At 37.1% G+C, this 23,143-nt stretch overlaps 1 protein-coding gene across 1 annotated transcript in view; it reads left to right on the top strand.

The window, feature by feature from the left end:
* The window catches only part of LOC117345181 (basement membrane-specific heparan sulfate proteoglycan core protein-like), a 168,047-nt gene that overhangs the window by 127,263 nt on the left and 17,641 nt on the right, over positions 1-23,143 (top strand). Inside the window, 29 exon segments of the mRNA XM_033908186.1 lie at positions 177-518; positions 816-943; positions 1,255-1,341; positions 2,414-2,481; positions 3,030-3,302; positions 5,022-5,122; positions 5,862-6,036; positions 6,548-6,826; positions 8,160-8,300; positions 8,419-8,550; positions 9,108-9,253; positions 10,049-10,166; positions 10,313-10,436; positions 11,047-11,204; positions 11,416-11,703; positions 12,165-12,269; positions 12,428-12,607; positions 13,293-13,556; positions 14,567-14,729; positions 15,838-15,944; positions 16,456-16,536; positions 18,094-18,273; positions 18,867-18,999; positions 19,455-19,582; positions 20,083-20,382; positions 20,920-21,069; positions 21,455-21,673; positions 22,334-22,432; positions 22,751-22,972. Coding sequence (XP_033764077.1) covers positions 177-518; positions 816-943; positions 1,255-1,341; positions 2,414-2,481; positions 3,030-3,302; positions 5,022-5,122; positions 5,862-6,036; positions 6,548-6,826; positions 8,160-8,300; positions 8,419-8,550; positions 9,108-9,253; positions 10,049-10,166; positions 10,313-10,436; positions 11,047-11,204; positions 11,416-11,703; positions 12,165-12,269; positions 12,428-12,607; positions 13,293-13,556; positions 14,567-14,729; positions 15,838-15,944; positions 16,456-16,536; positions 18,094-18,273; positions 18,867-18,999; positions 19,455-19,582; positions 20,083-20,382; positions 20,920-21,069; positions 21,455-21,673; positions 22,334-22,432; positions 22,751-22,972 — 4,891 coding nt within the window.

Raw genomic sequence — 23,143 nt, 5'->3', positions numbered from 1 at the left:
GAAAGTGAAACTAAATTGAATAAAAGAAATTTTAAAACATTTATGATATGCTACAGTGTAGCTGTTAAAATCATGTCTACAATAAAATTTGTTGTTTCCAAACAAATATTGGTCCCAGACATATTTCGATACATGTCATACTTCCGTAATTATCAGCTGTTTCTGTGATGTTTCAGCCATCGTTCCGCATGTTGGACGGATCAGAGCCAAGCCGCGCAGCTTTCATGTCCATGCTTGCCGATATAGAGGCCATTCTGATCCGTGCCACTTATCACACACGAACGAGCCGCACGTCCATTCGTGAGGTTTCCATGGATACCGCTTCGGCAACACCCACAGGTCTGGGGCCTGCCCCTATGGTGGAGAGCTGTCTCTGTCCCCAGGGATACACCGGACTCTCCTGTGAGGAGTGTGCTCCGGGATATCTCCAGGTTCAGGAAGGCAGTCAATTCCGCTGTACACAGTGTAACTGTAACGGCCATGCCACGTCATGTGACCCAACAACTGGCCAATGTCTGGTAAGTAAACATGACTAAAAATAAAGCCTAGTTTCTGTGATATTCTTCCATTTACAGATTTTCATTATTCATTGACTCATATAAGTGTGAAATTTTGTATGATTTTAAGAAAAGAAACTGCAGTAATACCTAGTTAATGCATTATACTTAAACTTAAAAACATTTACAGAGAAAACAATATCAAGATGAATATGTTAGAACTATCATAATTGTCCTTTAAGAAAAGAAGGACAATATTTTATTAATATTTATTACTGAATCCATAATAAGTGGTTCCATAATGCTTTATTTATGTAGGACTGCCAACACAACACAGGAGGAGACCGTTGTGAGAGATGCGCAGTTGGTTACTATGGCGACGCCACCGTCGGAACTACCAGTGACTGTAGGCCATGTGCCTGTCCACTCACAATTCCGTCCAATCAGTGAGTTGACCACCGGATCTTTCTGTCTTATGCTGAGATTTCTATTTATACCTACAAGTAACAATTAAAATGTGTATTGATTTCTAGTAAAAAGCTTACATCTTGCCCGACTGTAAGCAGCAAATGATACTTGAAACTTTCAGCAAAACAACTGTTATGAAAAGATGATTTCAGAGTTTTTAAATGTACTTTAAATTGACATTAAGACAGATATTATGTTGATATATAACATTGTTAAACAATATTTTAAAATGTATGATTATTAGCCAGGATACCCCTTTGCTAATGAGAGTTTCTACGAATGTTTCCAGGTTTTCAAGGTCATGCTATCAATCCCCTGGAGGTCAAGTTACCTGTGATCGCTGTCCGAACGGTTACATCGGCCGTGACTGTGGAGAGTAAGTGTCTTTAATAATAACATAATGATTCTGCTAATATATCATTTAGTTCTGGCACAAAGTTTGTTTTGATTTGACAAGACAACGTTTTCATTGGTATTGAAACATTTTTCTGTTTAACAGTTGTATACAAAGTTTATTTCAAAGGCAGAGTGACACCAGCTCACCTGGTTTAGTCATATCTATTATCTCATCAGGTATTGTCTAAATACATAGGAGAGTTTTACAATGAAATTGATTACTTAGCCTTTTTACTTGGTGACATGATCATACATGATCTACAGGTGTGATCATGTTAATTACTGACTTTGTAATTAATACAGGTGTGATCATTTTAATTACTGTTTTTGTAATTAACACAGGTGTGATCATGTTAATTACTGACTTTGTAATTAATACAGGTGTGATCATTTTAATTACTGATTTTGTAATTAAATACAGGTGTGATCATGTTAATTACTGACTTTGTAATTAATACATGTGTGATAATGTTAATTACTGTTTTTGTAATTAAATACAGGTGTGACAATGATAATTACTGACTTTGTATTTAATACAGGTGTGATCATGTTAATTAGTACTGACTTTGTAATTAAGACAGGTGTGATCATGTTAATTACTGACTTTGTAATCAATACAGGTGTGATCATGTTAATTACTTACTTTGTAATTAATACAGGTGTGATCATGTTAATTACTGACTTTTGTAATTAATACAGGTGTGATCATTTTAATTACTGTTTTTGTAATTAACACAGGTGTGATCATGTTAATTACTGACTTTGTAATTAATACAGGTGTGATCATTTTAATTACTGACTTTGTAATTAATACAGGTGTGATCATTTTAATTACTGACTTTGTAATTAATACAGGTGTGATCATTTTAATTACTGATTTTGTAATTAAATACAGGTGTGATCATGTTAATTACTGACTTTGTAATCAATACAGGTGTGATCATGTTAATTACTGACTTTGTAATTAATACAGGTGTGATCATGTTAATTACTGACTTTGTAATTAAATACAGGTGTGATCATGTTAATTACTGACTTTGTAATTAACACAGGTGTGATACTAGCCGCGGTTATTCCGGTAATCCACGCGAAGTAGGAGGGTCATGTACTACAATTGAAAGTAAGTGTGATTTGTCGTGAACAATTTTCCTTTTTTACTTTGATTTTATATGAGATTCTTTCATTCCTTAAAGTCTTCTTTGTCTACTCTAATGATTATAATTCTTTATTCATTTCCTCCTATTCCACATGACATTGATTTGTTTGTTGTCTTTTTATTTTATAAATCTTTCTATCTTTTGTAAATTGTTTTATATCAACAGGAGTGATGTTAGGATAAGAAATTATAATGGAAGCTAAGCATCAGGATACATTACAGTCGAAAACTTTTTAAAAAAAATTTATGTTAAAGATTTAGTGTATTGAAAAAATTCAAACCTCTGAAAATTGAATTTAAAAAAATCCTTTTGACAAACTAATCTCTTAAAATCACATATTTTATACAGTTGAACAGATTATTTTTCTTAAAATTATGAATAAAATCATTTCTTTGAAAATTTATGTCGAAAATAAAGGGAAGAGATTGAGTCTCTAAAACAATGAAGGCTGTGAGGTCATGTGATACATTGTGTAGGATATTTTGTTTATCTAATGATTTGCGTGTTTCAGCTGACAAACGACCCGTGATCACTGTGAACCCCGTGACCTTGGAAGAGAACGTCGGTGCCACGGTAGTGTTCCAGTGTAATGTACAGGGTACAGGGCCATTTAATGTTATCTGGAGCCGTTCTAATGGTCAGCTTCTGTCAACACGCACACAAATCGGGGCCCGCTTCAGCTTGACCATCCGTGACTTGATAGAGTCAGACAGTGGCCGATATGTCTGTACCGCTACAAACATCCATGGTAGTCGACGTGGATATGTCAGCCTAACTGTCATTGGTCAGTATTTATGTCAGGTCTACTGTCATTGGTCAGTATTTATGTCAGCTTTACAGTCATTGGTCAGTATTTATGTCAGCCTTACTGTCATTGGTCAGTATTTATGTCAGGTCTATTGTCATTGGTCAGTATTTATGTCAGCTTTACAGTCATTGGTCAGTATTTATGTCAGCTTTACAGTCATTGGTAAGTACTTATGTCAGGTCTACAGTAATTGGTCAGTATTTATGTCAGCCTAACTGTCATTGGTCAGTATTTATGTCAGCCTAAGTGTCATTGGTCAGTATTTATGTCAGGTCTACAGTCATTGGTCAGTATGTATGTCAGCCTTGCTGTCATTGGTCATTATAAGTCCCCTACCGGTGAAACCGGGGGGACTATAGGTTTTGCCTGCGTCCGTCTGTCTGTCTGTCTGTCTTTCTGTCTGTCTGTCTGTCTGTCTGTCAGTCTGTCCGTCCGGTCAAAGTTTTGGTTAAAGTTTTATAATGGCACACAATTCACTTAATAATGGTATTAGGATGCTGATTCTTTGTATAGAGGTTCTTTGGGTGTGTGGCATTACTTTTGTATTGTTAAAAGTGAAAAAATTATTTTCATTTTTTGAAATTTTTGCCATATTATGAACTTAACTGTTTTCTCTGTATTCTTCAGGTTAAAGTTTGGTTAAAGTTTTATAATGGCACACCATTCACTTAATAATGGTATTAGGATGCTGATTCTTTGCATAGAGGTTCTTTGGATGTGTGGCATTACTTTTGTACAGTTGAAAATGAAAAAAATTATTTTCATTTTTTGAATTTTTTTCCATAATATGGACTTAACTGTTTTCTCTGTATTGAATGCTTCACGGATGTGAGATTCTTTTGGAATAAAATCAGTGTACTACTATGCTGTGCTATGTAGAATTATGTTTATACAAATATGTATTTCAATCCAAGGCTGTTATTGCACTTTTCAATTTAAATTCACTTTAGATTCTTTTACTCTGTAGAGTAGACATGCATACCAAAAGAATACCTGAATATCTTTTATGGGCAGGAAACATTGTTTATTCACCCCAATAGAGTTGAATTTACACATTGTTTGGAATGAACTTATTTTCATAAAATGATCATATTTCAGTTGTGGCTAAACTTTTTGTACTCAAATTTGGCTGAAGTTTTAACTTGGGGGCACCGGTAGGGGACATGTATTGGTTTAGCAATACTCACAGAATGCTTGTTTATGTCAGGTCTACAGTCATTGGTCAGTATTTATGTCAGCCTTACTGTTATTGGTCAGTATTTGTTAGCCAAACAGTCAATGATCAGTATTTATGTCAGGTCTAAAGTCAATGATCTGTATTTATGTCAGGTCTACAGTCAATGGTCAGTATTTATGTCAGGTCTAAAGTCAATGATCAGTATTTATGTCAGGTCTACAGTCAATGATCTGTATTTATGTCAGGTCTACAGTCAATGGTCAGTATTTATGTCAGGTCTACAGTCAATGGTCAGTATTTATGTCAGGTCTACAGTCAATGGTCTGTATTTATGTCAGGTCTACTGTCATTGGTCAGTATTTATGTCAGTCTTACTGTCATTGGTCAGTATTTATGTCAGCTCTTCTATTTGTCAGTAAATATCTGCCTTTTTTCATTGGTCATTGATCAAATTCAAATCCAATCAAAATTTCTAGATCTTGTCAGAATTTTTAAATCAATTTTTTCAATGAATCTAGGTCGCAAGCAGCCCATACGAGTGAGGATTGAAACGCCACAAGTAACGGCTAATGAGGGAGAATCTGTCCGATTTGTCTGTCTACCTCTCGGAAACAGAGAGGTAAGTTTTCCTGGTATAAGTGAAATGTTTCAGACATTAGGATGCTAACAGAGAAGCCACTTACAGCTCGTTACATACCTCCTGTCCATGCATATTGGATATAATATAAAAACTTTTTTCAGCAAGAATAGATTTTGAGCCAATATGGGTAAAATTAATACAGTTTTGGGGTAGCAAAGCGGTCGAGTTGTAGCTGTGGAAAAGCGTGAAGACAAAATAATCTCAATAAAAGTCCCAATGTTCCTGTATAATTAATTTTTCTTTGTTTTCATGGTAAATACTCAAATGTGATTGGTCGAAAAATTCTTTTCATTCTTTCTATGAAAGAAATTCCGAGAATGGCGCGAAAAATGTGACGTCACAATACGACAATTGACGTTGCGTATTGATTTGACAAAAAGAATCCCATTTAAAACCAGTAAAATTGTACATAAAACATGTTTTAAATTAGAAAATCATTTTCAAAAATTAATTATAAGCGTTGATTATTTTGTTTGCAAACTTCTGTAAGAATCCGCTATGCGGATTCATACAGTTTGCAAACAAAATTTGTTTCATACCCTGATGAAACTAAAAAAAATGACATCAATGTTTAAATGTTTTACTTAAGGATTCGATCTCGAGATTATAATATAAACAGGCTTAGCCTCCTTACTCTTTCATACATCATTTTCAGTACACATATGTTTCGTTAAAATTGAACCTTGTTGGTTTAAGAAGTTTTTACTATTTGCTCCAGAGCACATACATCCTATCCTGGTCCAGAAATGGAGGCAGTCTGCCCCCTCAGGCGATCGACCAGATGGGTGTTCTGTTGATCCCCAACACGCGACGGGAGGATGCTGGCGATTACGTATGTACAGGCTCCGACATGACAAGCATGGACACGGCAACGGCTATCCTTATTGTCAGTGGTAAGTGTTATCTGCAGATGTCAAGGTCACATCAAGGTCACAGTGGCATTAATAGTAAACTTCCCATCAAGTTCTAGGTCAGATCAAGGTTCAAAAATTTGATATTTTATTGTCTACAGATGTCAAGGTCACATCAAGGTCATAGTGGCACTAATAGTAAACTTTCCATCAAGTTCAAGGTCACATCAAGGTCACAATGGCACTAATAGTAAACTTTCCATCAAGTTCAAGGTCAGATCAAGGTTCCAAAATTTGATATTCCATTGTCTACAGATGTCAAGGTCACATCAAGGTCACAGTTAGTTTCTGGCCACGATTCATCAAATCTATAAATATTTTTAACTGATATTTAATTACCTAATGACCCATATAATAATTGATACAGTGAGTCATATTTACCGGCATATATTTATACAACAATGACCTTTTGTATGACCTCAGTATGACCTGAGTAAGACCTCATTATGACCTCAATATGAACTAGTATATTTTATTATCTTAACCTTTGCAGCATCCCAGATATCTCCTCAAGTCTCCATTGAACCAAGATACTTGAACATAAACCAAGGAGATTTGGCTGAGTTCCGATGCGTTGCCACGGGAACTCCTGTCCCCACAATAGAATGGAGAAGAGGAGGAAATGGCCGACTCAGTTCTTCAGCTACGATTTCTAACGGACTGCTACGTATTCCTAACGTACAACCTTCTGACGAAGCAGAATATTTCTGTAAAGCCACCAACGTAGCTGGAACCAACGAGATCAAAACCATCCTCTATGTTACAAGAATACGTAAGTCTTTGTAAAATTTTAGTGGAGAGTATAGGTCGCCTTACTAGCTAAGACTAGCAGTAGTTTCCCTTTAGTCCATGGTAGGATATGTGGAGAGTATAGGTCACCTTACTAGCTAAGAATAGCAGTAGTTTCCCTTTAGTCCATGGTAGGATTTGTGGAGAGTATAGCAGCTTACTAGCTAAGAATAGCAGTAGTTTCCCTTTAGTACATGGTAGGATTTGTGGAGAGTATAGGTCACCTTTCTAGCTATGGCTAGGGGTAGGTTCCCTTTAGTCCATGGTAGGATTTGTGGAGAGTAATATTCATCTGACTAACTCAGACTAGCGGGAATTTCCCTTTAGTTTCATTACTCTTTCCTGTTATATTTCTTTTCACACGTTGATATCATACCGCAAATGCCTACACAGATATATCTTTCAGAAACAGGGCATAATTGTGATTTGTCTTTCCCAAGACTGGAGTTGTGAAATAAAGATTATATTTTAATTCAGTATCTTTGCACCTATGACATATGAGAGGAAGTTTTACCATCACTCGTTGCTAAAAAAAATTATGAATATTTACGATGTTACAGAGCGTCCAGAGATCACTGTGATAGAGAGGATATTAAATAGTTTCCTGTTTTATATAACATCTATTTCACGAGTATGACAGAATATCGATATATTCTGTCATACGGGTGAAATATATGTTATATTTAACGGGAAACCATTCAATTTTCTTTTTATTGCATTTCATAAACTTCAAACAAAATTACAAACATAGAAAAATAAATAGCGTCAAAAAGTGAGGGAATCAGTAATGACGTCATTTCTTTGTGACGTTATTCCATGTCAACTTGACAGCGCCATTTTGAAAGGACTGATCAACGCAATTTAAGCGTTTTCTGCTGTTATAGGAGAATCTGTGCATGAATAGCTAACGTCAAGTGAGTATTTTGTCAAAAACTAGTCTGAAAATTTCAGAAATACAGCAAAATAACGAATTTATCTATCCCCGCTTCGGTTGGAAAAGTCAGTAAGTTTCATCGAGGTGAATACAAAGGTCCGCTCTGATTGGTCAAAAACGGAAAACTTATATTTTCACTGCAAAACTTATATTTTCACTGCAAAACTTATATTTTCACTGCAAAATCGATCAAACTAATAAAACTTATATTTTCACAGCAGCGATGAGCAGTGAAAATATAAGTTTTATTAGTTTGATCAATTTCTATATTTCACTGGCAAAAATGCAATAAAGTGAAATATTTATGAATGTTTACGATATTATAGAACGTCCAGAGAACACGGAGATAGTGAAATATTTATGAATGTTTATGATGTTACAGAGCGTCCAGAGATCACAGTGATCGTACGACAGACATCAGTTATCGCGGTGATCGGAACGACCGCCCAGCTGTACTGTTATGTAGAGGACAACACCAGAAGGACAACTCTCGTCTGGTCCAGGAATGGCGGACTCCCACAAGGTAAGGCTCTCGAGTGACCCAGTCGATAAAGATGTTTCCAGAAGAGAATATACAGTACTTTATCAGATAATTTGAATATTGCCGGAAAATAGTGATACAAGTTCTTTTGTGTTTCTAGGAAGTTCACAGGAACGCGGCACTTTGACACTGACCAATGTCCAGCCGTCTTATTCTGGCTCCTACGTATGTACGGCCACGTCTCCGACAGGTTCAGGGACGGCTACTACAGAGGTCACTGTCACGGAAGGAAGTAAGTATATATAGACCGATTTCTACCTCCTTCATCAGATTAAACCTATGAAATATAAATGTGATGTTTTAAATCAAATTAAAAAGTTCAAAAGAGCTAATAATATGTTTTTTAGTCCCCTTCCAGGGAAACCTTGGGGTCTATTTGTTTTCTCTCCGTCCATGTTGTACGTGTGTATGTATGTACCTAACGCCATTGTTTGTCAGCACTTTAGCAGCTTCTTTCCATCAGGGATCATAAATAAACTTCTTTCTTTTTTAAAATCAAACTTCACACAGTAATGAAAGACCATAATATCTCGGACAAGTTTGAGTTTCAGGGTTTTTTGGTCAAGGTCAAGGTCACTGTTACTATTTTTAGAGGGGGCTGGTAGGAGACATGTATTGCTTTAGCAATAGCAATACCCAGTTTGCTTGTTTTTCTGAAGAAAAAAAATTCACAGAATAATGCTTTGAATGTGAATTTACTACAGAATTTTCCGTGGCAGATTTACAAAAGAATTAGGTATATCTTTGTTATAAAACATCTATAAAACATTCTGTCTGGTCTTACTATAGCGGAATCACCAACGGCCACTATGGAGCCTTCAAGACTGACAGTCGCCATGGGAACAACCGGAACTCTTCGATGTTCAGTTACGGGTAAACCACAGCCTACTATCACATGGAGTAAGAGTCGTGAAGAGCTCTCCAGTCGCCACCAGGTATAAAAACACTTGTCTGAGGATTCTGCATAGCCATTTACCTCTTCACTTGTTTGAAAGTTTAGTACTGCATGCATCTTGAAATGAGTCCCCTCTCCTAGAATAAAGTTTAGTACCACATTTATCCTCAACTTAAACCTCCCTTATTATAAAGTTTTGTACCATATTTATCCTCAACTAAGACCCCTCCTCTAGTATAAAGTTTAGTACCAAGTTCATCCTCAACTAAGACCCCCTCCTCTAGTATAAAGTTTAGTACCAAGTTCATCCTCAACTAAGACCCCCTCCTCTAGTATAAAGTTTAGTACCAAGTTCATCCTCAACTAAGACCCCCTCCTCTAGTATAAAGTTTAGTACCAAGTTCATCCTCAACTAAGACCCCCTCCTCTAGTATAAAGTTTAGTACCAAGTTCATCCTCAACTAAGACCCCCTCCTCTAGTATAAAGTTTAGTACCAAGTTCATCCTCAACTAAGACCCCCTCCTCTAGTATAAAGTTTAGTACCAAGTTCATCCTCAACTAAGACCCCCTCCTCTAGTATAAAGTTTAGTACCAAGTTCATCCTCAACTAAGACCCCCTCCTCTAGTATAAAGTTTAGTACCAAGTTCATCCTCAACTAAGACTCCTCCTAGTTTAATAATGTTTATAAACAAAATATTGCCTTTTTCATAAAAACAGAAAGCCTTTTCTTCTTTAAGGTTTTTTTTAGAGTTGTCCCATATGTGTACAACTGATAATATTCATCTCTCAATCCAGACTTAGTGTTTACGTTACTCAATGAAAAATCTGTTTAGGTGAATGGCGGAGTGCTGCGTATCGTGGATGCTAGGATGGAAGATCGCGGTATTTATGTATGTCGAGCTGAGAACTCGGCTGGTGTAGACCAGGGCTGGGCCATTGTTGAAGTGGAACGTAAGTAAATTCTTCCTTAAAAAATCTGAGAAAATTCCTGTTCTATATGACTAATCACAACAATTTATGTTTGTAATGTGAATGTGGTATTTCATTGAATGTCTAAAAAATAAAGTGATTGAATAAAAATCTCATGTTAAATTTAGGTCGTATGATGCCAAAGATCGACTTTTATCCCAGTGGAAGCCAGACGATATCTATAGGAGGCAGCGCCCTGTTCCAGTGTAGAGTAATGGATGGGGACCCCCCACCAACAATTACCTGGTCAAGGTATATTTTCACCCATAATCTCCATCATATGCCCATCTTTGGCAAGGATATAGTTTGAGTTCCAGCTATATGCTTTGTCATGATGTTTGTCTACTGAAGAAAGAAAACCTATTTCTCAATATAGAATTTCTTTCTCAAAGAATATTTCAAATTGTCTATATCTTATGAACGGGCCGCAATAGCTCAGTTGGTTAGAGTGGCAGCCACATAACCTCAGGTGAAGATCCGAGGTGTGTGGTTTGAAACTCTCAACCCGTGTTGGTTTGTGTTTCTCTGGAAGTTGATAAACAGGCCAGTTGGTGCCGTCATATTTGTGTCCTTGGACAAGACACTTTACCCTAATTGCTCTGAATGTCTTGTGACAGACCTCCTGTATGTTGTTCAGTGAGGTAGTCACCAACTACTACAAGGAAACCCTGTTCAAATGACTCCTGGCTGTTCATGGGGCAAATAACCCAACAAACTACATCCTTTGAAATTCTAAAGCACATGTGGCTTTCAATAAGAACTTATTTAGCTTTCACGGTAGAAATGAATCAAGTCCAGAATTCATTCGTGTCTTAAGGTGAAGTAAAAACTTAACCATTTTTGAACTTTGACCTTTGTGCAGAGCTGGAGGTGAAGCTTTAATCACGGAGACCACTGAGCTAATGGACAACGGAGTGATCATGTTTAAACAGGTGACCGGCTCTGAAGCAGGAGAGTACGTTTGTACCGCAACCAATGATATGGGATCTGTGTCCGGCACTGCCGTTCTCCTCATTCAAGGTAGGTAACTCTTGCCTAAAAATGATTTTTAAGGAGGCGTTTACGCCTGCCATATTGCAATCCCCTACGAGTTATGATGTCACAACCCTCTTTCATTTCATAACAGTATTTAGACCTAAACAGGACAGATAGGTCATAGCTTTCCCAGAAAAAAACCACCAGAGTCCACACTGTTAATGAATTTTATTGATTTTTGAAAAATTTTGTTTAGGTCCCCCTAGAATTGTGATCCAGCCCGACCGAACAATTTATGCTTTGGTCGGTGAAAGAGTGACCGTAGAATGTATTGGTCAGGGCGACCCAGCACCATCAGTTTACTGGCGTTACAACACAGCACCCCAACGTGGTGACATTCCGCAGGAACCCGACTACGAAGCCTTGGCTACTATTGGATCTGCAACCTTGACCTTGGAAAATGTGGCAACCAGCAACACCGGAAACTATGTCTGCGTGGCGAGGAACTCTGGTGGTATCACACAGGAAACTGTACAGATCATCGGTAAGTCCGATAGCCATATTAACTCCTAACAGAATCTGTAAATTGGAATTGGAGAGGACAGGATTTCTGGGACAGTTTTTGACAGGAAAAAAAATCTTCTGTCTGTAATAATTTTATATATAATAATAACTTGCTGACTGGCAGAGAACCAGATTTATAGATCTAAATTGACTGGCAGAGAACCAGATTTATAGATTTAAATTGATGTTGTGTGCTTCATTTCAATTGCAAAAGTTTTGTTGCTTCTAAGCAAAAGGATAAAGTAGAAAGCAAAGTCCTTTTAAGCCTTCTGCAAACATTTCATAGAGTACATCTCCATGACAACCAGACACAACAAATACAATTTCATTATCCTGCAAAAAGCTGACTCCTAGCTACTTTGTAGTAAAGATTTTGTGACAACTCCTAACTGATAACAAGGTAATATGGTGTTAAAATCCTGGTATTTTGATTGATTTCAGTCAGGGAAAACCGACCACCGGATGAGGATGTAGTTAATATCGATGGTCCCGATCGTCTGTCTGTTGAGGAAGGCCAGAGGGTGGAGCTTCGATGCAATACTCGTGGTATGTATATCGAGACTAGTATATGCTGGGACAAAATATTCTGAATTTTTATTTTCATATAGATTTCATTGCGTCCATGCTATGCAAAATCTGCATACTTTCCCCGTTTTCAGATGGCCTATGTTTTCAAGATAAATAATGAATGCTTCTATTTGAAGGCCTTGTGAATCCAGTCGTGAGGTGGAGAAGACGCGAAGGTCCACTTCCTCCGAACCACAGCCAAAGGGGCGGTACCCTGGTTATCCCCCGTTTCTCTTCAGAGTACAGCGGAGAGTATATCTGTACCGCCACAGCACAGGAAAAGACTTACCAAACCTCGGTCTACATTATCGTGACTGGTGAGGGGTGATACACATTATCAGAGCAAATTGCTAGTATGACATACTAGCAATTTGCTCTGTACAAAAAAATATCCGAAAAGTTTATTGCATTGTCTTAGCTGATGAGATATAAAAAATTCTCACATACTTCACATTGTTATCCCGCGGTTGCTAGGGAACAGATAAATCGATCTCATACAAGGGGTAAAGACAGTTGGCACGCGCTTTATGACGCTGCTTACAATAACGTAACGTCATTAATTTTGACGCACATTCCAAGGAGCATTGCAGATGGCGCGATGAAAAACTTTAATAAAAGCTTGCATTTGCTTGCAAGTATTTGAGAAAAATAATCAAAGATGGGTCTATTCCGCGAACAAGGATATCTTAACCCTCGTGTAAGAGTTTGGCTGGCCAGCACTTGGCAAGTTTTGTGCTGACTGGCCAAACTCTTACACTCCAGTGGAGATATCCCTGTCTATGGACCCATGTTAGATTCTAAGATTGTAAAAGCTAAGTTTCTTTGACTATACAGCATCTATTTAATCTTAATGTTTCAACAGAAAGGAAGTGAGGTTTTACAGTTTAACAGCTTTTTGTTTCATTCAGATTTCGAAAAATTTCAAATTGTTTGTGATATTCGAGAGTCACAGCAAAGATGGCGAAAGATATGCTTACTTGAAATTCTTGTTCCATGTTGTAGTTCGACCCCGCTTGACCATCTCGCCCGCCCGTGTGGAGGCCGTAGCTGGACAGAGGATACAGCTGACCTGTATTCCACAGGGAACTGGACCATTCCAGATTGAATGGTCAAAATTAAACGGACTTTTGAACCCTCGCGCTGTCCAGACTAGCGAAGGCACACTGGTTATTGGTCAGGTGACTGCTGCAGATGCTGGACGTTATCGCTGCGTAGCTACCAGTTCAGCAGGATCCTCAGACGGTTACGCCGAAGTATCTATTCAAGGTAATTATTTGACTGTCTAAATATTTGTGTTTCTCTGTTTTAAATCCTAAAGGATGCCATTTTTTAAACAAAAAAATAATAGTATTGTTTATGCTGATAAAGCAATGTGCACCTACATGACAATTTCATTACACACTAAAATACACATATGTACATGTAACACAGATATAAATGTACATGTAATTTATTACAGATATTATAATTTGACACATTAGTTTCACAAATGCACAAATGACACCATTACCTGGGATGACTCTTCAAAGCCTCAAAGGCATACTTCTAATAGAAACTCAAATCAATGATAAATTTTATTTTTGCTATTTCCGTGCAATAACTCCGAAAGAAATATTAATGGATTTGATACTCAAACTTAGTAACAGAATTATCATCCAACTGATTTATCAAAAACGTTGTTATTTTTCGTTAATAACTACATGTATCTCAAATGTTTTCCCAAAGTTTTCAAACTAAGGAACAGGATTCAATGTATTAAGGGCTAAGCCTGATAGAGTTTGGTAATGGTAGATGAGAAGAGAAGTCTTGCCTTGGTGTAATATGTCGGGGGGAAAATGAGGGATATGAATCTCAAGAATTTGCTTGTTGCTGCAAACTTTGGTAAAGTGACAAAAATTAGAGCCATAAAAATATCTTACACTTGTAGAGATTTAGGCGGCACAACTTCTTTTAGCGTTTTTCCACAGGGGGTAGACGCAGACCTACGTCACAAAAAAATAACTGTCAGATAAAAAAATAAGCCTCTCCCGAGTATGACCCGTCCCACAACTAATATCCTTGACCAATTATTTTTTTGTGACGTGCAAAAAAACATATTACATAAATTTATGACTGAAATAGTGGCTGTTTCTGTACATTATTTTCCATAGCAAGCTGCATTTATTTGCTAAATTCAGTTCAGCTCAATTTGAGATACGCCAAAAGAAATATATTTACAGCTCCCTCCATTAAGGTTGTGATTTGTCACATGTATAACTCATTTTCTGTCGCTGTAGTTCCTCCGACGGTGCTGGCAGAAGTCAGACAGACGACACCTGTGATTGGTCAGTCCCTGTCGTTTGGCTGTAACGCCCAGGGTGTTCCCCGTCCCACCGTTCGCTGGGAGAAGGAGGGAGGAACGCTGCCCATCTCTCATCAAATAGTTGATGGTGTTCTCACGTAAGTCGCTTCGCTAAATTAGAGAATTAAAGTATATATCTGAAATATACTTTCAACTAATTTACCTACCAACATATTGTGAAAGGCTTCAGCTCAACAGTATAAAAAAACATGATGTAATCTAATTTCTGTCGTCTGGGCCATTTTTGTTTTGATGTCCAAACAGTGTGACAAATTGGACCAGAGTTTGTTTATGAAATAAAGATGGACCTGGTGTATATTGTTTTTAGATGATCAAGCCTTGACAAAGACTTTTAAAGTCTGTATTAACATTAGCAGGCCTGTCAAAATATATTTCTAAAATATTACATTTTAAAATTGACAAATCTGTTTGTCCGCATAAATGAACAGGCCCCAGCTGTTTCTCAGTTCATAAATGGAACATCCTTCCCATAAAGGTCTATGCCTTGTTTCTCTCATTAATATAAATTAACTATGGTTCAATGCCTCATCACCCTTGGCCTTTTCCTTTATTCAGACAAACCTGTTCTGACTTTAACATTCCAGACACAATACCTTGGCAGGTATACAGAAGTTAATATCAGGCTTTGTTTTTACACCACCATTGTATGATGTTCGCTATTCAAATCGGCGTATATCTGTGGTCCGTGGTCCATCGTCTGTCCTAGCTTTAACAATTCTTGTTATTAATGACTGTTTCTGTTAGACTTCACATATAGGTTCCCCTTGGTTACAATTTGTGACTATTTAATTTTGAGTCTAATTGGTGAAACAAAATGGCCGATAGGCAGCCATCTTGGATTTTGACAGTTGAAATTTGTTATTGATACATCATATGAGGTTCCTGATGTTATTAAATGATTATGAGGAAGAGAGGAAAGAAGGGAGAAGTAGAGAAAAAATCAGTCTGTCATAGGACTTGATGAAGTTCAATCAGTGGCGGGCCCCTTAGTCTCTTTGAGATCTCTTGTTTAAAGTTTTCATCAGGTATTGCCTGAAAGCAAAATAAGATCATTAAGTCCATCTTATTTAATAAACAACAAATCTTGGACAGTTGGTCCAACTGTTTGGGCTGTAATACACAATGTATGATAGAACCATTTTGTGAACATGCTTTATACAGAATTCCTTTGTACTCCAATTACAGGATTTATGACATCACCGCTGAGGACGAGGGACGATACATCTGTACCGCAACCAACGTCGCCGGAACAGCACGAGATTACGTAGCAGTGAATGTCCAAGGCAGAAAGAGTGAGTAAATAGCAGATCGCTGTAAAACAGTTTTTGATTAAAGTTCATATCAATGTACAATATCTTTAATTCATAGTGGAAATCAGGTAGTTATAAGAACTTCTAATACAACTAATGGTATATTATGAAATTAATGGTAAACTATTAAATTAATGGTATTTTATAAAATTAATGGTATACTATAAGATTAATGGTATATTATAATATTAATGGTATACTATAAGATTAATGGTATATTATAAAATTAATGGTATACTGTAAAATTAATGGTATACTATATAAAATTAATGGTATACTGTAAAATGATTTTACTAAATAACTCTGGTGGGAAAAATTATACTTGACAGACTTATCATTGGTTAGGATATTCTTGGCGGTAAAACTTAGTTATTCCACTTTATTCTTCAACTAAAAAAAATTTCAGTAATTGAAAATTTTAATTTTTTCTAATATAATGTACTGAAAACAGATTTTCAAATTTCATTACATGTATACTGTGTACTTGTTTCAGCTGATCCAAACGTCACAGTTAAGATCGACACACAGACTCTCAATATCGGTGAACGAGTGGAAATGGAGTGTGTCGTTACAGGTAAGTCGACGTCTGTATACAGGTAAAAATGATCCAAGTAAGTGGAAATAGAGTGTGTCGTTACAGGTAAATCAACATCTGTTTACAGGTAAAAATGATTCAAGTAAAGTGGTGGCCTTTTGAAAACCCTTGTTAAATATCTTTCCATTACTAGTGATAACTTAATACCCTGCTTATGGAAAGGACTAATAGTGATAATGATAGGTAAATAGAGTTTTACCTGAATATAACACTACAGTGGACCCGCGATAATCCGGACGCCGATAGTCCGGAAAACTCACAGTCCGGACGGAAATACACGGGAACGGATTTCCGTAACGTTATTTGTACTCACCAGTCCGGAAATTCGGATTCCGATTCCGGAACTCTATTTTGGGAACGGAACGTCCTTTTCATTAGTAAATTTCCCGCAATAATCCGGACAATTTTTTCACCTCGCGGAGAGAAAAATGTCCGGGCAAGTCACCCGTGTCGACAGCTGTACAGACAATCGCTCGACACTGTGCATAGTCATAGCGACCGTTGCCAGGTCATAGCCCCGGGTGTTTACCTGTGTTACAAACTTACAATGTAGCTCTGTTTTTATAACGGTACATTGCATTTCTTTACCGAGTCTTATATTTTGGGTTTTTAACAGAACGTGTCTTTTTATTTCAGGTTTTAAACTAATGTAAAAAAAAAACGCAAAAACATGGACTGTGTAAGTTGTAAAAACCAGGTCTTCTAATTTACGTAAAAAACGTACATTGTAAATAGCGGGTCTTATCATCTCAGGGTTTTAACTTACGGTAAAAAATGTAAAAATATGGACTATTGGTAAGTTGTACATACCAGGTCTTTTATTTCAGGTAGATCTATTTAACGTTTGTAATTTCTACTCGTTTGTGAACCTCCGGGACGTGATACATGTGTGTTGTTTGTAGGTCACATATGCCCGCTATCCGAGTGCTTGTTCTGACTGACTTACCCGATTCAGGCACAAATACAAGTACACGTATAGTTAAAACGCTTCATAAGGGTCACATTATACAATACACAACAAAGTGAAGATTATATTGCACGGTGCTGCTCAGAAACATCGGTTTGTATACTCTTTGACATTGACCTTGAAAAATAAAACATAAAACGTGTTTTTTTAAAAACATTGTTTATTTTTTAGTTTCAATAAAATAAAACAAAACAAGAATGGTATCAGAAACATAAGTATATTTATTTTAAAAAAGACTGACAATTAGACGTGTTTATGAAAGTAAGAATGTCATTTAAACGTCCCACATTGTATATAGTAAAGGGAGATAACTCTTAGACCATTTTTTTTGACCTGGTAGACGAAACTCGGCAGTCCGGAAAACTCGTAATCCGGACGGTTTGGACTGGGAACGAAGGTGTTCGGATTATCGAGGGTCCACTGTATATCACACAAATATAGCGTCTCAATGTAGTTCACAAATTAAAAATACTTCGTTATAAACAGGATATATCATATACTAAGTATCTGTAATTGGTTAAACAGTTAACAATCTGAATCAGCTATCACTAATGAAATTTTGGTTTTAGGAACCCCACGTCCCGTGGTCAGGTGGACGAAGATTGAGGGAGCCTTGTCTGACGCAGCCTTCATCAATGACAACATCCTCGTCATTCCTGAAGTGTCGCTGTCTGATGCTGGAACTTACCTGTGTGAGGCGCAGAACTTGTACGGCAAGGTGGAACAGAGAGTAACTCTGTACATAAGGGGTGAGTCGTCAACCCTCCTTACACTGCCAGTCCTTTCTAAATGAATTAATGGCATTATAAAACATTGGCAGTATATTAAAGAAGAGAAAAGTTAAAAGAAATGGCATTGTAAAACATTTGGCAGTATATTAAAGAAGAGAAAAGTTAAAAAGAAATGGCATTGTAAAACATTTGACAGTATATCAAAGAAGAGAAATGTTAAAAGAAATGGCATTATAAAACATTTGGCAGTATATTAAAGAAGAGAAAAGTTAAAAAGAAATGGCATTGTAAAACATTTGGCAGTATATCAAAGAAGAGAAAAGTTAAAAAGAAATGGCATTATAAAACATTTGGCAGTATATCAAAGAAGAGAAAAGTTAAAAGGAAATGGCATTGTAAAACATTTGTCAGTATATCAAAGAAGAGAAATGTGAAAATAAATCTTTACTGTAGGTGAGGCAGTAAATGAAGTAAGAGAAGTTGTAGTAAATTTTATTGTATTTTGACGATTGAAATATATAGTGAGTCTGAAAAGTGGGTTTTTCCTGGATAGCAATGTAGTTCACTACAAACAGGGCACAATTTTGAAGAGGTTGTTTTTTAATTTTCAGCTCGTCCTCTGATCTCCGGCCAAGGAGACAGTTTGACTGCGGCTTTGGGTACCAGTGCAACCCTTGCTTGTGAGGCGACAGGCTACCCCGCCCCTCAGATCCGCTGGTACAGGAAGAATGGAGATATGCCTAGGTAACAACTCGCAGAGTTTTTGATTGTACAGTTAGATAAACATAGCTGTAATAGTCCAAAAGGTTTTGCTTCCAAAACTCATTCAAGTTTGAAAATTTAAACTGCATATTCTGGAAGTCAAAATGTCATTTCTGAAATATAAACATTTTGCTTTGAATTGAAAAATAGTCTGTTTAAAAAAAATTGATATAATTTGTTACAAAACTTTTTGATAAAACTTGATTCAACTGAAATCTGATGCCAATAACACTTCATTACAGACAAACTGAAATACACATTGTATATTCAGGAACCAAATACTGAGAATCAAACTCCATCTAAGTGTTTCAGAATTCACTTTCTATACTCTCAAAGTTTCTGTCTCCATCAGTTGAAATCAGTTATGGTCATCGTGGTATGTTGCACTTTCACTGACAAGACAATGTTCATTAACTAGCGATGTTTTACTATTAAAGAGAGTACGATGTTGAGGATGGCTCATTGAGGATCGACCAGGTGAAACCAGAGGACGCGGGAATGTACGTGTGTAATGCCCAGAATGAACTAGGGTCCAACGAGCATTCCATGGAGCTCCGAGTAGGAGGTATGGGATCGGAAAAATCTCCAGATACTCGGAAAGAAATGAAAAATTCTAGATTTTCACGAGTGACATACTATGATCGAAGACTTCGCATGGAGGTCACAAGTACCTCCATACCTACCCTTCCTTACCCAGAATTAATGCCCATCATCATATGTAACTGTTCCCTCAGCCCCCCCATCATAACCCCTGAATCAAAGCATCATATCACATCAAGCATACGATTAAGGAAAGGAGTAGGAGAGATAAAGAATGTCAATATTTCGGATTGATTCTTAAAGGTATGACAGTCACCTGCAGTAAGCTCCCTTGGCTGAGCTCTTCCCTCTGGACTAATAAGATTGATTAAAATAAGTTGATATAACATATTTCATAATGTTGTTGCAAATAAAATATAAAAGTTAAACAAAATTATATTCGAAAAATATTAGTATTTAAACAGTATCATTACAAATTTAGTAGAAGTTGTGGGTATTCTAACTTCTTTGTCTTAATGATTACAGATCTCGTGCCAAGATTTACACAAGATCCAGTATCCTACATCTCCTACGCTCCCTTGAACGACGTATACCTGGACTTCGATATCCTCTTGTCGCTGAGACCTGAGACGACCGACGGACTGGTTATTTACAATGGTCAGTATGACACCGGAACCACCGGCGACTTTGTCTCCTTCGGAATGTCCGAGGGCTACCCTGAGTTCCGATTTGACATGGGATCCGGACCAGCCATCATCAAGGGTGACCACAAGCTTGCCTTGGACCAGTCTCATACCATCAAACTGACACGGAACAGGAGACAGGGTTAGTAATAAATTAGGGAGTTATCACCCCTTTTTCATATTTTGATATATAAACTGATATTGTGCCTGAATAAATTTAGATTTCAGAGTTTAATTACCCTCTCTTAAAGAAATGAAAAGAGCAAAAAAAAAAAGGGGGGTCAGATTCCAAATTTTAGATTTAATTGTCCACCAAGGATTTGAATAATCACAGGACAATTGCAGTTAAATGTATTCTTATTGATTTGGGAGTCGGAGTTCAAGGTCATAACAGATGAGGAATTCTTAGTCAAGGTATCACATGATGTTGTATCAAGAAACTTCACTTAATTTTAACTATTGTTGATTTGGAGTCGAATGGTAAAAGTTCAAAGGTCAAGGTGCCATTGAAATCTTTGTCTGTGTTAAAAAAAATTGTCAAATTATTGTTTTATTTTGCAATGAGAAGTGCATTATGGTTTTATATGGACGGATATATTTAACACGAGTACCCGGTTATCCTCTGTCAAATGTTCTGTTGCTCATCGGACTGTTTACAGTTGATATTTTTATGTTCCAGGTACAATGGTGGTGGACACAGAACCAGCCTATGTTGGGACGTCCCAGGGTAACTTCCAGGGACTTGATCTCCGTGGCAACCTCTTCCTTGGTGGTGTTCCTAACTTCAATGCCATTCCAAAGGGTGTCGGTTTCCGTGAGGGATTCGTTGGTAAGAAATGTCTTAAATCTAGATATTGAGAAAAATTCCTACTTATATTGTCATGTGAAAATATCCTTCCTCTTAATGTCATTTAAATCTATTATTCCTTTTAATGTCATGAGGAATTTTCGCTCCTTTTAATATCATGTAGATTGTCATGTGAAATCATTCTTCCTCTTAATATCATTTATATATATTATTCCTTTTAATGGCATGGGTTTTCACCTTTTAATGCCATATAGATTGTAATATGAAAATATATTTCCTCCTTATATCATTTAAGACAATTTTTCCTGTTAATATCATAAAGCATAGAACTATCACTCCTTTTAATATCATGTGGAATTATTCCTCTTGTATCCTTTTATCAAGAAGTAACTTTTGTACCGTACAGGCAGTGTGAGCCAGGTTCAGCTGAAGGGTGTCGACCTGAACCTTGGGGCCGACTCCATCAAGATGGTGGGTGTGGAGGCCTACTCTATGTGTATGTCCCAACCGTGCCAGAACGGAGGACTCTGTCGCCCAGCAAACAATGACCAAGGCTTCAACTGTATCTGTCCGGAAGGTTTCACCGGCCGCAGGTGTGAGGTCACTGGAGAAAAGTGCTATCCAAGTACGTATGTTACAGTCATTGTGTGGTTATAGACTTTTTCAGAAAAGTATTGGTTGAATTTATCCTAGCATTACTTTTGATGTTATAATCCCCTATCTGTGAAACCAGGGGACTATGTCTTGGGCATTTGAACATAACGGCAAAGTTTGTCAGCACTCTAGCGGCTTCATTCCTGGAGGGAGTTTCATCAATCTTTACACAATGATAAAGGACTACTATAGCTCGAAACTAGTTTAAGTTTTAGGGTTTTTGGGTCAAGGTCAAGGTCACTGTTGCTGTTTTTAGTGAGGGCCAGTAGGGGACATGTATTGCTTAAGTATAACCCTGTATGCTTGATTTTATTGGCATCGGAAAAAGGTTCCTTACTGGCAAACATTGATTTATTCATCATTTACTTAATATATAAGTTTAACCCTTTCAACCCTAAGAAACTTTAGTGGACTCTGCCACTCTTTCATAATTTGAAGTCCAATATGGTCAGTAGGGGTGAAAGGGTTAAAAAGATTCCCTTTTCGGAAGTATATTTTTATTATTTTTTAAGAGCTGTCTTACATTGATAATGGGCTGTAAGACTATACGACACATTGACAAAATCACTGATTTATAAGCACTGTTCAGTATAAGGGATAGTAATACAGTATTTTAACAACTTTTTCTCAGATGCCTGTGGACCCGATGGTCAGTGTATGAACCTAGTAGATCGTCCTGGCTACAAATGTATCTGTCCATTTGGCAAGACCGGCCCAGGATGTCAGAGGGGTAAGTGGCTTGAGAAAGTGAATCATCAGTCCTGAGATTTCACACCTATCGACATAAAAAAAATTATTTCCAAAAAAAAGAAATGAAATTTTGACCAGAACTCTTTAAACAGTATTCAAATTAACTTAAACTTTCAGTTATTTTCTGTCTTTGGACTTGGTTGCTTCAGAGGTTCATAGGAGAGACATCAAGACATTTAATTCCACAACATTTTCATTCACAATTGTATGTGTTGTTACCATTTTTTAATTTTTTTTAATTACCTCCCTTGGTTTAATGAGACCTTTATTATGAGTTGTGTCCCTTTGTATTTTGCAGATGTGACCATTGCAACACCACAGTTTAATAGAACCTCCTTTATCACCTATGCTCCCATTAAGGGGGCTCGCTACCAGATGAAAATTGACCTTGAGTTCAAACCCGGTACCTTGAATGACGGAATCATTCTGTACAGCGGCCATGATGAACAGGGATCTGGTGACTACATCAGCGTGGCGTTGCGTAACGGATACCTGGAATACAAATACAACACTGGATCAGGTGAGATGGTCATTTACTACAGCTGGTTCCTTCTGTGTAGAAAATAAAAAATAAAAATGATACAGAGAGAATGCATCTCACATTTATCAACAGTGTATTTTATAGGAAAAAATGCAAAACATAAATCTTGAGGGGGGGGGGGGGGGGGGGGGGGGGCTATAGATGTCTGTC

This window comes from Pecten maximus, chromosome 16 (genome assembly GCF_902652985.1).
Source record: "Pecten maximus chromosome 16, xPecMax1.1, whole genome shotgun sequence".
In the NCBI taxonomy this organism is placed as follows: Eukaryota; Metazoa; Mollusca; class Bivalvia; order Pectinida; family Pectinidae; genus Pecten; species Pecten maximus.
This window is presented reverse-complemented; position numbering and strand designations above follow the sequence as displayed.